Source organism: Euwallacea fornicatus, chromosome 3, assembly GCF_040115645.1.
Source record: "Euwallacea fornicatus isolate EFF26 chromosome 3, ASM4011564v1, whole genome shotgun sequence".
Classification (NCBI taxonomy): domain Eukaryota; kingdom Metazoa; phylum Arthropoda; class Insecta; order Coleoptera; family Curculionidae; genus Euwallacea; species Euwallacea fornicatus.
The window spans coordinates 4,122,018-4,138,583 of NC_089543.1; the positions used below are offsets into that span (position 1 = coordinate 4,122,018).

General features: G+C 35.4%; 1 protein-coding gene across 1 annotated transcript in view; it reads left to right on the forward strand.

The window, feature by feature from the left end:
• LOC136350718 (uncharacterized) overlaps positions 1 to 16,566 on the forward strand; it is a 28,204-nt gene that overhangs the window by 6,466 nt on the left and 5,172 nt on the right. Inside the window, exons 4-11 of the mRNA XM_066302734.1 lie at positions 5,014 to 5,192; positions 6,982 to 7,224; positions 7,894 to 8,072; positions 8,304 to 8,421; positions 8,580 to 8,703; positions 11,308 to 11,453; positions 11,809 to 12,056; positions 15,015 to 15,236. Coding sequence (XP_066158831.1) covers positions 5,014 to 5,192; positions 6,982 to 7,224; positions 7,894 to 8,072; positions 8,304 to 8,421; positions 8,580 to 8,703; positions 11,308 to 11,453; positions 11,809 to 12,056; positions 15,015 to 15,236 — 1,459 coding nt within the window. The remainder of the gene's footprint in view (positions 1 to 5,013; positions 5,193 to 6,981; positions 7,225 to 7,893; positions 8,073 to 8,303; positions 8,422 to 8,579; positions 8,704 to 11,307; positions 11,454 to 11,808; positions 12,057 to 15,014; positions 15,237 to 16,566) is intronic.

Sequence of the window (16,566 nt, forward strand, 5' to 3'; positions counted from 1 at the left end):
TTCTCAGTTAATACTAACTGAGAATAACATTCACCCTTTACCAAGGGCTAAAAGAGAACATTTTTGTTAACGCGTCAATGACAGATCTGTCAACGTTTTCAGAACTTGAGAAAAAAGAGTAGAAAAACGAAAAAAAAAACGGTGAGGTACAATCAGTGAGAGATGAATATTTAAATTGTGCGAAACACTCTAAAACTTCTCTTTTTTGTCTCGATTTACCAGCGAAACATTAACAAGGGTGTCTCACGTGCGAGCCTCCGCACCTGTGAAGCATTATCTCCAAAAAAACCTGATTATACATTTTAAAGGCCGAAAAAAAAACCAAATATGTGCATTATCAAAGATATTGTTTATATGCTGGGTTCATCCTAAGAACATTGTTGTAATACAAGAGGCAAAATCCTAGTAAAAACCTCACAGTACACGCGTATTGATTTAAATATCTTGACTCTTTCCAAGCGTAACAGAATTTGAATTTTAAAGCAGTGCCTTAAGTTATATTGTGCTCTTTGATGCAAACAAACTGTTTCTTATAAAAAAAAAGCCCTGAAAGAAATTTATTTAGTCAATGCCTCAAATGAGATGCCTCCTCTTTAATCTCTGCTGCAGTGCTCCTCCTTAGAAAAGAGGCTTTCGCGCCTTCCTCAGATGTTGTCTTAGCCGTTAATTACGTTTAATGATTTGCTCTTCTGCTGTATCGGGAACAAAGCCTTTATGTTATGTTTCTAAATGTCCAAATGTCAAGCGAAGACTTATTCTGTTACCTCAGGCAGGAGCACGTTGATATATAAAGCTTTGGGGTTGCTATTAAGGGTGTGTTTGATTTTACCCTCCAGTTGGGCGCCAACAAGAAGTACTAACAAGAGAAATGACATTGTGACATAATTGCTTTAGACCCCACTAGGGACCCGAACAAATATTTATTTGTGGCGCTTTGAGGCCTCGACGCTATAAAGCTATTTATATCGATTTTCTTCCTACATGCACTTATAGCCTTCGAAAAACGGAATGTTTGCGATGAGCCGGGAAAGGTCCTGACGGGAACATTTTATTATTCTGTAATGGGCTGTGTGCATTTTGGGAAAAAGCAAGCATATTACATCTTTCATACAGCTACTTGAGCACCCAATAAATATGGAAAAGCTTTAGAAAAGATTAGGAAAATATATAGACGAATTTTTCTTTAAGGTAAACGAGACCTCGAAAAGGGATTTCGTTTTCTTTTAAGGATTAATTATCAGCTGAAGTTTTCATTTAAAAAAATAGCCGAAGTTTATCTCGAGGAAGGAAAGCATCCCCGAAAACCTGGGGCTGAGGTACCTTCACATGTTACTTTCTGTGAGGTAAACGAGTCTCTCCTGTTCATGAGCGGATAGAAGCAGACCTGACCGAGACTGAGACACGCGTACATTTTCGGTCTGCTGCAAGCACTGCACTGGCTCAGATCGGTTTAGCAGCATTCACCCCCGTCTGGTCCAACACAGTTATTCTCGTATAACTCCGTTTTTTTAGACTCTCGCCTTTTTAAGCACACATTTCTATCTCTTTATAAGAAACCATCGACATCTTCTTTATCTTCACTCAAAGCTCAGATGAATCCAGTACCTTACTGAAGGTTACAGAGGAAAAGTTCTGAAGGCTCCGGTGGCCTCTGAGCGAGAAGCAATGAGGGAAACTTCCTTGGTTTCACATAAAATGCAACAACGAGGTCAACTCTATTGAAGCAAGATCAAGACTTGGACCTGGACAGCAATTTGAAGCTCGTTTGTGGTGCATAGAATTTTCTTCAAACTCTTAGCACTGACTTAGCCAGGGCGCACCCCATCTTTTACAGTCAGTCATAGATGGAGAGGGAAAGAAAATGACCAAAATCAAAAAGCACTATGGTGCTGAGTGCTTGTATGCGTCTCTTAGTAATACTTTGGGTGCCCGTTCTGACTTCTGGTGATGCAAATTCTTAGCTTTATCTTACAATGACAATGATTATATTTCATCAAACCGCAAGTTTCCTGAGTAACACCGCCCGCCCCTACGCCCATTTATAATTATTGCTGAAAATGACTGCCGCCTCCCGCAATGCATGCATCAATTCGCCTTGGCATTGAGCGATGAACTCTTTCGAATATATCTGGAATATGGAATAGGCATACGATTCAAATATCCTGTTTCTTAGACGTTGTTCATTTCGGATTGGAGTTTCGTAAACTAGTCCTTTCATGTGACACCACAGAAAATAATCTAGACTTCAAATATGGGGATCTGGAAGCCCTTTTTTGAAGCTCGGTATCCTGGGAACCAAGCTGATACGAATCCATGTTCATATGAACTTTTTGTCTTAAAATTACTAAAAAAAAATTACTCACTTTTTAACATTTATATAAATACTTAATAAACGCCCTGTGTATACATATATATTTCTCAAGTGATTAAATGGTACATATCTGAATTATTTCTGCTGCTTTTACAGCTGTGTACATGTCAGGAATGTCATGTTGTGGCTGTTGTGATCTCAGTTCTAAATTCTCTACATCAACGCGTTGTCGGGAATTAATTCAGTAATGACAACCAGTACCTAACAGATACCATCACTCCCATTTCCGTTCCCCTATAATTTGATCAGTTGTGATCAATACGACGATTCGGTTGACATTTAGAGAAAATCTTTCATGTCTAATGGCAAGAGACAAATCACATCTGACTTCCGCTTCCAGCATTATGTGTATGTTCCATTAAACGCTCAGACATAAACTTTCCAATAGTTAACACCACGTTACGCTAAAACCAGGAAATTTGGAAAGTTTGGATATTGTTTTGGATCGTTTCCTAAGTTTTAGACTGTCAGGGGTGGCAATAAATACTAAAAACCAATTTTCTTATTTCATTTAACGGTGATTCTCTAATTCTCTAGAGCTCGTAGGTTGATTACATATATCTTTGAGATGCATATCATCGTCGAATATGTTTAATTCGATATTATCAGCCTCGGTAAACACAAAACAGGATGGCCCAGGGTAATGTAATGTTCAGAGCATATGCGAAACAAGTATGTAAATTTAATTATTGTCATAGCGCATCATCCTGTCTCATTTATTGATGTCTTAGTCAGGTGACGACAGCTTAGGAAAATCGTTGATCTCGTAGCATGCCTGCTCTTCAGCTTATCTGCCTCGGGGAGGTTTAGTCTCGTTACACTTTGCCTTTCCAATCTTCTGATAAAAAAGGTATACTTCAGACTGGAAATCAAGAGGCTCCAATTTTCTATGGCACCTTTCAGTATAACGTGAAAAACACGAGGACGTGGAGTTAGTTTAATGATAATAGAATCCGAGGAGTGAATTGAAGGAGCGGTGGAATGAACTAAACTAATGGACTGTAATGGAGAAACACGCTACATGTTCAACTTTAGTACCTTATAGGAACGGGCGAATCAAGTAAATGAATATAAATGACCCTGAGCAGTTTAAAAGCTTGAATTTATTCATTTTGAAACCTCTTAATACTTTTCCAAAGTAAATAGGAAAGATCATAACGAAAAATCCATCACATTCAAGGTTTATCGATCGATATTTAAATGCTATAATCGGGAAAGGTAATCCGTTGGAAAATATGTTGTGGAGTTCGCACCTCCCTGCACATTCTGTTTTACCGATTAATAAACAAATATGCAAATACGTCAGGGGGAAAATTTAAATCTTCTTTGAATTATTGGCGAACTTCTGCAATTGAGAGGACGAGAGTCGAAATTTTCGCCTGTGACCTGGACCAGAAATTGGTGCGAGACTTGAACATTTTTCTTTCAGCTGAGGAGACACTAATTCCGTTATAAAACCCTGGATTTAAAATTTCCAGCAATGACTTAATTAAAGTATTACAACTTTCCAGAGTTGTAATTCTTTTGATCCAAGTTTATGGTGCTCATCGTGCAGTAACTTAGTTTTCCAGTCTGAAATGGCAACATTTTACCACACAACCGCGATTTCTACAGTTGAAACAGCGAACTTCTCTAGTCGGTTTAATACTTTCAGGAATAATTAAGCATATAAGTACCAAAGTTTTGAGGCCGAATTGAATTACGTTAATGTTTAAGATCCACTGCTTCATTCCTTGACTTATATACAGAGTGTCTCAAACAAAAAAGGATGAAGCTATAACTCAGTTATTTATGAACGGATTTTGATGAACTAAAAATCAAATAGAACGACATTTTTCACACTACTAAGCAACATCGAAGTTAATTTTCTTAAAACTCAACTTTTTCTGCTTCGGAAGTCAACTTAAAAATTTCAAATAAAATTCCGCATTTTATAAAAAAAAAATTTTATAGAAAATATTCCTTTCAATTTAATTGTATGTGACAAGTCAATGTTAAGACGATTTTTAACCGACACAATTGTAACATTTTATTTCTTTGAATACCACTACATTGGCTTGAATACCACATTACAAACAGAATTTTTTTCCGCATTTAACAAAGTAGTTATAGAAACTGGCACTTAATAATTTTTGCCAACAACAACACTAATAACTATTTTTATTGCACGAAAAAACAAATTTACAATAATCACACTTGCAGTATAACTGCTCACGGAAAAGTATCAGGAAGAATTATGTGGCTCGAATAGTTAAAGGCGACTCCATCTTGCCCCTTCTCTATGGGTTCCATATGGACGCCACTTGTCCATGACACCTGGAGTCTTTGTGCAAGGTGATATAAAAGAATGGGATGAAGTGATTTGGGGACGATCACGAAAACCGCAGATGGCTCCATGACATGGTTACATAATTCATATTGTTCAAATTTTCCAATTTTCTTCGGTTAAAAACTGTGTTAACATTAACTTGTCATACATCATTAAATTAAAAAAAAAAATTTATCGAATTTTTTTTTCAATATGTAGTTAACAACTGAGTCATAGCTTCGCTCGTTCTTTTCGAGACACCGTGTAGTTTTACCTTTACTTACTTGAAGTCCTTATTATGGAAAAAAAATATTGATCGTCTTAATTATTTCAGAAAATCTGCCCATTACAGTACCTCAAGCACTCTAAGTAATTGCCCATTGAAGCAAGGGAATATACATACAAAATGGGGCCCCATATCGGTCTCGCATTTGATAGGGGGTATCGCGGCTGGATTGCAGCCAGAAGAAGTAACCTTCCAGAGAGTTTTTGACGCTATTCACGTGCAGGAAGGCGAGTAGAGATTTTCTCTTATTTTACAACGTTTTATGTCAATATTACATCTATTTTTTGGACGATTGGGTTGCTTATTTGTCCCAAACCGTTTTCCGGAACATGAAAGTAAAATATTCAAAAGCACATCCAATCAGCAGGATGCTGATTGCTGATTGTTTCGCTGCTATGTCTATAGAGAATTAAAAAAGCTTGTTCCCGGATGATCATTATTAATAACGTGGGGTCAAACACAAAATCCAAAGACCGCTCCTCAATTTCATACTCCAGAAATAGCAGGATAATACTGGCTCTTGTCGATTTTCCTTCATTTCCTGTAGTCCACTTACCAATCTCTGTTCGGGACGCAGCTCGAAATCTTCCTTTGAAGGGGCAAGTTTTAATTTACTACATCTTAACCAAGATTATCCCCTATGGAAGCTCAAGTTGCCTTGCATGGTAGGACTGTCCAAACTACATTTATTACAAAACTACACCAAACCTAGACTTAGCTTCCAATCGATTAAACGGCTTTTAAGATGCAACCTGTCGCTGGAATTTGAATATGATGACGGTCATGATTAATTTTATACATATATCTGTACTGCTTTTCGAAATTTAATTCAGATTGTTACCAGTAATTACATCCATTTATCCCGCAGTTTTAGTGGTATGATTTTAATTTATTATTAAAGGATGCTTCAAAAGGCTTAATTGGGATATGTGCTAATAGCTTCAGGGAGATATTTAGTCGGTCGAAACGCATGTCGTTTATTCGACAAAACAATTCATTATCCAGCTTTCTATTTAAGGTTTTGCCCGTTGCTGCGCAACCTCGTCGTCTGGTGTGTACGAAATCAAGCGCATGATTAGAAGTTATATCTTGATGTAATTTTACACAGACAAAGTAATAAGACACAAAAGAAGTCATCTTCCAATCTCGATAGCCCAGATTACTTTTATTCGGAGCAGTGAAAGTCTGAAAAGGATTTTCGATACGGTTCCTTTTACTGGTTAACCAGAAATTCAATATAAAAGGCAAGGATCGTCATTTTCTCTTTAAGACAGATATTGTCATCGAGCTTAACGAGGTGAACTACTCTCTCGACCTTACCTCTGCACATAAAACATTTACAATATGAACTGTTTATCAAATCAAATAACTGATTTAATTGGTACTTCCGTAATGCAACTTTACATGTAATAATGTCCTTCATTTGAAGCTGTTTTGTCATGTAGAAATGCGGACAAAGCTTCTTTTATCGCTTTCCTTCACGTTGTAAAAAACATAATGAATGATTGATTACAGTGATTTAAAGTAACATAAGGTGTCGCAGAGCTTCCTTTACTAGAAACTTGGTAAAGCGACACTATTGGAAGCTACATAAAAATGCTTTGTGTATTGGCCTGTACGGTAGATATGTTATTAAAACATTAGAGTTGATGATTTCTATAGAATATACGATTTTATATTCGGTTTCAAAAGCGCCATTCAATCCTGAAAAAATAATTCATCAATTGCTTGCATTTATCCCTAATAAATATTTGAAGCCAAAAAAAATCCACCATCAGATCTTTTTTTTAATTTAAAGTCAGCTCTTGCATTTATTTTTTCTAGTTATCTGTTAAAAAACTTCTATCCTATTGGACACAGATGAAGCATATTACAGAGGTGCTCTTCCAAAACGGGCAAAACCAAAGGGAGCTACCCTGAGTTAGGTTCCGGGTCACAGCCCTGTTCAGTCGTGCGAAAAAAGCAATTTATTTTATTTTGTTTATTTCATTATTATTACACATATTTTTTTTCTAGGAAAAAATTTATCACTATCATACGAGGTGCCTCTTGATTCTAATAATGGGAGTCAAAATATCGATAGCATACTTTTCGTTGCAATAACAGGAGATCTAGGGGAAGTGGTTTTAAGTCAAGTAACGGAAACCCCTGCTATCGGTAATCAAGGGTATTGGAACGATACTTTACTCCCCAGGGCATTTTATTTGAAATCACAACAATGGGACTTGACCGAGGCAGAAGTTTTAGGAGGAATTGATGGTAATTAACAAGTACACGTAGGAAACTTTAATTCTGGGATGATCATAGAAATACCTATACCATACAGCTCTAAATTATTACCCTCCGTTAACTTTTCAATGTTTTTTTTTTCATTCACAAGCGGCATATAGATAGGACAAAAAATACTATCTTATGGTAATTTCTTTTAATGTTGCTTGCGTCACCGGTAGCTCAAAATGGTCGATTTTTTAAATTGAGCAACATTTTAAGCCCCTTTTAAAAAAATAAACAAACGTCAAAGATCAAATTTTTTGCCTTATTAAATGCTGCTTTTGAATTTTAAAAAATCATAATTTGTCAAAAAGTTAATTGGGGGGGGGGGGGGGGAGGGGGTGTTGAGGGGCACACGGGATAAAGTACTTAATAAGATATACAGTTATTACGTAACGCTTGCTGGAGCGTTAAAATAACAAGCAGAAGGGTTTTATGGATAGAAAGATCTCCTCGAGATAATAGAAATGGGAAAACAATGGCAAACCACATCTTGCTTGCTTAGCGAATCAGAACGATGGTCTGGATTAAATGGAATGAGTTAGTAAAAATTTGATTATTAAGTTAGATGGTCCGTAAAAAGCAGGAAAGATTTTAATGATTATTATAAGGATTTCTCTGGAAAATTCCGCACTAATATCAATCTAATTGTTTCAGGCGCAGCCGTAGGGAAAAAAGCTGCTTATCTATTGAATATCCTGGATAGCACTAGGCTGTCTCAACTCTTAGATATGTACTACTCCGACAGGGGGATCCCCTATGAATTCAATTTCAAAGTTACAGAAAGAACTAAAACTTTGAACTATCTGCTCGAAAATATAAATTTCTCCAATCAGGTAAGCAGCAATTTGAACAACTTCCACACTCTTTCGTCTATCACGCATATTCACAGGTTAGTCTACAGATCTTGCTAATAATAATCTTCAACTAATCAGAAATTTACTTTTGTCATGCAAATTGCCTGATTTACATTTCAAAGCCTCATGTTCTACTTTTAGCCCTTCCTTGAATGGCCTTAATTTCTAAACGAATGTAATTTAACACATGAAAATTTGCCTTAATTTCAGATCTATGGCTCTACAAAACTACTTCAGGCCCACAGGAGTACTTACAGTGTAACTATGACGGATGCGTACATACAGCAACTATCATTAACCCATGCTGATATTTATAAGACCACGGCAGGTAAGATATGATGCTAACGATATTAGGAAACTATTATATTTATAGGTGGACATGGCAGACCGCTTCAACTTTAAACTAAGTTTCAGGAATCTTCTTGTAAAGATATTTTGACTGCGAATGTCTAGTCAGAACTTAGAACTTCCACCTTTCTGTTGCAGGATCGATAACAAACAATTACGATAAAATTGAATATGTTACCGGGAAACGACTGTTAGCGAATCTGGAACTGATTGTTATTTTAGATGGGACATTCAACCCTTACACTACGCAACAAATGTTATAGTAAGTATGAGAGAATAAACAATAACTCCGAGATATTTAGATGCCAAAGGAGAGAAGTGCACCTGCGCTGCGCAAGTGACTTGAATGATATAATGACTCGGTCTGAAACTCGTTAACGAGAATTTCCATATTTAAATTGAAAAACAGACTTCTTGTTTTAGATACTGTTTCAGTAGAAAATTGTTCAATAAAGTTTAAAACTGTTATGGTTTGGCCGATTTCGAAAAGATCTGTTTTATATTAAACAAAATATTTATTTTACAATTTACATAATACATGGAAATTCCATTTGGATGTTTATCCGTACGTTCCACATAAAAGCGACTGATTATATTACGCAAGAGCACACAAAAGAGACTTTAATTCACATAATGGAAGAATTACAAGCAACGTTGGTATTACCTACGTTATGGATTTCTGTAGCTACTCTGGGACTTTACTCACATATATGCAAAATACTACTTTTAAATTTGTAGGTTCAAAACGATGCCTCGTCGTTTTTATATTTTTATATACCGCGTGTCCCTGGATAGATGAACCGACACTTGTAAAATGTAAAAAATGTTTGGTTTAAAATTTCATTTGTTGAGGATCAGCCCTGCTTGGTTAAAGATTCAGTTCTAATATAATTTCACTTTTAAAAAATGAAGTATGTCTGGAAAATTTTGAAACAACCTATTTTCCTGTAAAGTGTCTTTTTTGTGTTCAGGTTAAGGACGACATAATATTATTAAGAAAAGTTGTTTGGAATCGAGACCTAAACCCATACACCAAATTTGAAAGTTTTGGGCTAACTTTGGTTTCTCACATTTTGTTGAATTTCCTAAGTCAAGAAAAAAATTACCAATTTTCGTTTCATTAAAATGATAAGCTATTATTATTAGATAAATTTTAAAAATGTAATATATGTATGTAATAAATGTATAATAATCTCATACCAAACTTTTTTTGGCTAAAATATCAATTGGATGAAAAATGGTTAGGGAGAATGAGGTGGAAATCTTGGCCGCCCAGATTCCAGACCTTGCGATAATGGATTTTTTTTTTGGCACAAGTATGAAACAAATAGTTTATTAAGAACGCATTTTAAATTATGCAGAAATGTTACAAAACAGGATAATACGAGCAGTTCGATTAATTCTTAAAGAACATGTGAAGGCAGCTCTTAAAGAATTTCGACACCGTATTGTAGAATGTGCAAAATTAAGGAGGAGATTTAGTATAGCTTAAAGTTTAATTTGAGATTATATATTTTTTTGATTGTCTAATGATAACAGTTTATCCAATCATAATAGTACATATTAAAATAACATTTTTTGAATTTGGAAATATAACAAAATGTAAAACAATAAACTTAGATGAAGATTTTTAAATTTGGTGTATGGGCCTAGGTCCCTATTCTAAACAACTCTTCATACTAACATTATAACGCTTTCGACACAAAAAAAAACACTCTGCTCTACAAAAAAATAGATTTTTTGAAAATTTCGAAGACATACTCGATTTCCTAAAAGTTAAATTATATTAGAAATTAATCTTTAATGAAGTAGGGCGTATCTCGAAAAAATGAAAATTTAAACCAAAACAAGCGCCGGTTCACCTATACAAGAACACGCAGTATATTCAAAATACCACCTTAAAATTTGTAAGTTCCAAAGGATTCCGCGTAGCTTTTAAATTTGTATATATATATATATATATATATATATATATATATATAAATTCAACTAATGGTTTATTTATGACTTGGACTTGGGCAGGATATGAATCTGATCCAACTCCCACACAATGCATTATTTATTCTGTGCCTGTCGTAAATTTAAGTCTTTCGAACACTGTTTTTTTACCCCTGAAAATTCGAATATGCGTACCCATTTTACTGACACAACTATGCAGATTAATCTATGTTATATGCAGAACTAGTTAAGCGAAATCGTTTAGGCAAAGTTTCGAAATTCTATATATTTGCAATTTTAGCCATATCTGATACATGCACCTTCATGAATAGTGTGTTACTGGAATTTTCTAGATTTGGCAATATTAGTTTTCGAACGTATCAGCCAAGCTGGAAATGATTGCTCTCAGGCGAATTTTCAGTACCGCAAATGCGATAAAAATTTTCTAGTGCACTTTTAATGCTTGCACATGATGGCCCGATTGTTCAAAGGTTTTTTCATCTCTTAATAACGCGGATGAAGCATATTTCATATTTTTACCATAATTGGGTCATACTGCTATCTAGTAAAGCATAAGCGAATGGGGGGCACTCATTCCCCGAATAAGCGATTGAGTTGCATCAAATAAGTGCACAATAAATGCACTCAGGAATTACTGCCGCGTGTGATTTAAATTGGTAAATAAGCTCTTAAAATTACGAATTTAAAATAAAATATTCTGTGCGCATTTCGGGGGTAGAGTGGCCTTTCATCTTGCACTTTTCTGCATCTTCCTTCGTGATCGTTAAATATTTCATCTTTCCCTCGAAGAAGTATCTGCCCTTGAAAGTACATGCAGTGGTTAATTGAAATCAGAATTCGAAATATATATAAGAACTTCCAAATTTTTTCACAAATTCGTTTAAAGCGTTCTCTTAAATACTTTCAGTGCGCTTTCCGAGGCGATTGATGTATCCTACTACGGAAGTAGGATGGGAATTATAAATGGCCAAACTGGAGAATGGATAACGAATGTAACGAGAGAAAATTTTGAAATGTTTCGAACTTTCCAACTGATGGACCAGCAAGGAAACTGTAAGTTATCGCTGAAAAAATATTACCTTCAGATAGGATATATAGTTACTCGAGAAGCACAGACGTCGCCTTTGGCCTCACTGAGTACTATATATTAAAACAAATAAACGATAATGTGCTGATCTTTCACTGGTATGTCCTTATATGGACATGGCGGTAAAAGAATCGATAATTACGTTAGAATGTCTTATTAAGCCGATCCATCCGGAGGTGAAGATAATGAAGAATATTTAACGGTGACCTAATCTTTCCATCGCAGAAAAGGCTATTGATGCTGTGAGTCATTAGCCTCAGTCATTTCTTACAATTCCGATTGGTAATTATAGACTTCATTCATTTCAGTATTTCATTTCAGGGCCTGCAACTCTGTCTCTCGGCCGAAGCTTAGAAAGTGTAAATACCTATTATCAAAATCAAACCGAAATTGATTGCAGGGTCAAAGTAATGAATTCTTTTGGTCGAGCAGTTCTTGTCTTTAGTCAAGATGGAAGACTGACAGAGACCGACGCAACAAGAGCAAGAAGATCTCTAGACACCATTAAGCAGGCTTACCCGGAAACCTCCATGATTTATCTTAGCCAGGATGTGGACGGAGTTCTAAGGGTAAAAATTGCTTCTGTTAGATCTAATGGATTTAAAATGCGATCGGCACAAATATCTATAATTAAAGTTTTCCTACTTGTTTCCGCAATTATTACTTATTTTAACACACGGAACACAGCGCAGGAAAATTATGTGCTTTCCGGTATACAGGGTGTCAGTTTCTAAACACCCTGTATATTGTCCATTCTTTTGAACTCGGCGTTTTCTCTAATTACGGTGATCTATTACCAGATTAAGACTCGGCCTTGCAGTTTAGTACAAAAATCAAAAACCCATTTTTTTTTTCGAAGAACGCCTTAGAAATAATAAAATAAGAAACAAGTATGGAGAGCTTTAAGAAGGGTCCACCCTCCACTTCTGAGCGTAGCCTCTAAAGTTGTGATGGTCATCATTTGTATCTCGTTAATATCAGGATGTACAGGTTTATAAATGAGGTCTTTCATAGTTCCCCATCAATAATAATCAGATGGGCGAAGATCTGGTGAACGTGCAGGCCAACGTATGTCTCCATTGTTTGGAATGACTATACCGCGAAATATTTCAGACAAATAATCGTCGACTCTCCTAGCATTATGTGGCGGAGCAACATCTTGTTGGGACCAAAGGTTATTCAAGCGGTCGAAGTAAATGTTGTTATCGATATGTTCCGTAAGAAAGGTCCTTAAAACGTGCGAATACCAATCTGAGATCCAATTGTCTCCGTAAATTTATGGGCCGAGATACTATCGCCAAACGAATCAACCCATACATTTAGTCCGAAAAATGCTTTTAGTAGATGTCCTGGGTGTTCGTGTGGACTCTTAGTGAACCTGACGTGCTGGTGGTAACGATTGAGTATACCTGCGAAACTCGGATAAATTTCTATGAAGTAGAAAATAATTTTACGCTGGCCCGTACCGATGGTCATTGCGATCTTCACGGTTGAGTTTCAGATTTTTGTGAAATAAGAGCAGAATCACTTGAAGCACCGGGTTTCGGCACTTGAAGCTTCTTGAGGTTTTATCGAAAAATGAGCAAAAGTTGTTTGACGTCATGCGAGCCTTAAAGTTGAACCCAACCCTCCAGCTTTTAATTAATGGCTTTCACTGAAAAAGGAGCACGTCTCACCGCTTATTGAACTAAAAGGAAAAATCCGTGCTAATACCACTTGATACCCCCCGTAGGTCAAAAGGAGCTCAACACTCCGTACTTTTATGATATCAGCTCCACATGAACAACTCATTGATAAGAATTACATATAAATATTCAAACTGGCTTTTAACGAATCCGCAAAGCCGAATCGTTAATCATTTGATGGAGCTCAATTTGATAGGTATAAATGAAATTTGAGGTGCTTAACGACCTTTAGGGATGTTTAATTGTGCTCTGAAAATTAAAGAGACCCTACCGGATCGAGTGTTTTTCGGCAGGTGAGGCTTTTTAAGTAAAATTAGAATAAGCAAAATTAATTCGTGGAGATAAAGCAACGATTAAGGACTCGACAATTTAGCAACACAATTCCATTCAATTGGGGCCACAATATAATCGAACATTCTATTATAGTAAATCTGAATCATTTGAATTTGGATCGCAATGAAGGATTCGCCAGCCGACTTTAAAACTTCCCGTTTACAAGTAAAAAATAAAACAGTGTCGAAGTAAATTTTTATTTTTATTTAATATTTTACCTAAATGTGGATTAACTTAAGGCTCTACTGGGACATCATTTTAATGCTGGAATTTTTTCCTACGCATAAAAATTTTTATGGCCCGTAAGTCCAATGGGATTAAGTTTTAGCTGCGCAATTCTTTAATATTTCTTTATTTATCTACATTCGGATTTTTTTTATTAGATAGGATTGTTATTAGTTTTAAACAGAACATGCAATGAAAAACTTTTTTAGAAAAAAAATTCTAATATCTCAAAAATTGAAAAATAATCAAGGATGATAATCTGGAACAAAACGTCTAATAAAAAACGTTTTTCAAATAAAAGATATTCATTTTTTGAAGGTCTACAAGGATCGATAATAAAATACGAGGTTGCCATTTGAAAAAAAATTTTACCCTTGAATTTACCTTAAAATCAGATTTTAGCCAAAAGACACTATCTTCATGATATATCCCCTCCTTTACCGGACAACTTTCATTTAAAAGTATTTTTTCATACAACGTACCATTTTTGAGTAATCTTCAATTACCGCTTTAAATGGGACACCCTATATATGTGGTTTTCCTATTCGAGAACCTATGGAATGTGAAGTAAAAGAAATGAATAAAAGCAAAGTATATTAGAATAAAATCTAATCTTTTTGAACTTACCCTTACCCAAAAATCTTAAGGCTCGAATGGCGCAAACTCTCGCTGTTAGCCTTGCTCGACGCCACGTCTTGAAACGCCCCTCCTGCAATTCTAGACACCGTCGCGATATCTTTTAATAATACTCTGTGCAAATATTACTTGATTGCCCTGGAATAATCCGCTGTTTAAATTCTATTTGTTTTTAAATTTAGACAGAACCAATTTCGGTATAATAGAAGACGTCTCTGCGAATAACATGGCATCCATCTCCTTGGAGGGTATAATGGAAATGAAGCAAAATTATACACATTAACTTTCTCTCCCCTGTAAGATAAAAACAAATTGCTGTCGTTGGAGGTTTTATTTAAGAGCTTTCGTAAAATGTGAATACATTTGATTTTCACATTAAAAGCAGTGACGTTAAAAGAAAATTTAAGTATTTATATAAAAAAATTTTATGTAATTAATATAAATGACGGTTTTCCGCGGGGATCGGATTTTTTTTATCACTTATCGAAGAAAAATCCTCCGTTTACATTCATTGCGCACTAATTTAGCGGCAATACATGTGGGGCTGAGGAGAAGGCAGATTTGGGAAAAAATTTATTGCTAATATCAAAAAAGCATTGAAAATTTTAACGAGGCCATAAACTTTAACTGTCGTATTATAATTTTCAGGAGTTATCCAAAAACGACGACGATTCTGTGGTTAATCCCTCGACTGATGCGCTTTCCACCATTACGAAAATTGTTGAGAAGCTTAGTGTCATTGCAGGCAGCTTAATCAAGTTTTACTGTAATAACTCCAATGTTCGTTTTGAACATTATTTCACCCCTGGAGAAGAAAAGGTTTTTGAAATCCATAGGGAATATATCAAGCGCAGTGCTGTAACCACCAAGGTAAGCTCTCAAAAGTGACCGGAATTTTACGCTATTTTCTAATTTGGCGGCTGAAAAAGGACCGCATGGTCAAAAGGGACGTATTATTTCAGTTAAAAGGGTACATTTATGGAATTTGCAACCGTCCTTTAGCTAAAGTGAAAAATCGCCCACTTTGAAATTTCTAATAAAATAACTTCCTGATTCTCATCTCGCGAGCCAGACTGCTGTTAAAACCAAGTTCAATGGTGAAGGTCTTTACATGGTCATCTCATTCAAAAACAGACCCAATAAACCGAACACATTTCATGAATTTTAACTGGCTTGTGTGTAACTATCTCATGAAGTAAATTTAACACGTCATGGCGTTATATGTAAATCACTTTTACATATTCGAGTCATATAAGGTAAAGACATTCTCTGTGTCATTTTTGCTCGTTTACTAAAGAATCAATGACACTCTACTTGTCAGGAGTTTTTGTGTTGCAGTAAATAGCGATTCTTACGTTATTTTTTCATAGTTTAAAAATAACTAAAAATATTTTAATTTTTCGAGAGCTCCGTAAACGCACAAATATTTTTTGGAATAATATTTGAGCCCTCAATTGAAATATATGAACGCTGATATTAAATATAACTTTGCAACAGCCAACAGCGGGGACAACAGCATTGAAAAACGTATTCCAATATTGCTGAAAATAGCTCCAGCTTTAATTCCATCATATGCGTGTTTTATTTTGCATTGACTCGCAACGAACGCATCATTACAAATTTATAACAAAAATCAATAAAATTATTCCATAAAAGAGACTAAAACTAAATTTAACATGTTAGAAGAGTTGACGGGAGGATACTTAATTTAAAAGGACATCTCTTGTGTTTGTCCCAGGCTAAATATCACAGATCATTCAATCTTACTTTTTCGCAACTGGAGATTTTCCTCCGAAAGAAAGAACTTTGAAGGTGAAATTCATCAACTGCATGACGGCAGAGTAAGTGACTGTCTAAAAAGCGGATGTATACAAAGAAATTCACTAAAGAACGAAATATATGCAGTTATGAGATTAGTTAATAAACTAAGAAAAACAAAAACTCTCTGCATTACTAATGCGACTATTATACATTCATAGCAGGTCTAAACTGCCGCAAAATTAACATTTCTGTGGGCTGACCTTTAAATCAAAAACCCGTTGACTCGCTTTGCCATAAGGACTAAAACCTCAAAGGCCAGAATGGATATTAAATCTGTACCGTATTTTAATCAAACACATAAGTTTTATGCAAATTTCAAGTTCCCGCTACTGAATATGCACGATATTTCTTTAATAAAGCGATGAAATTAATGTTAAGT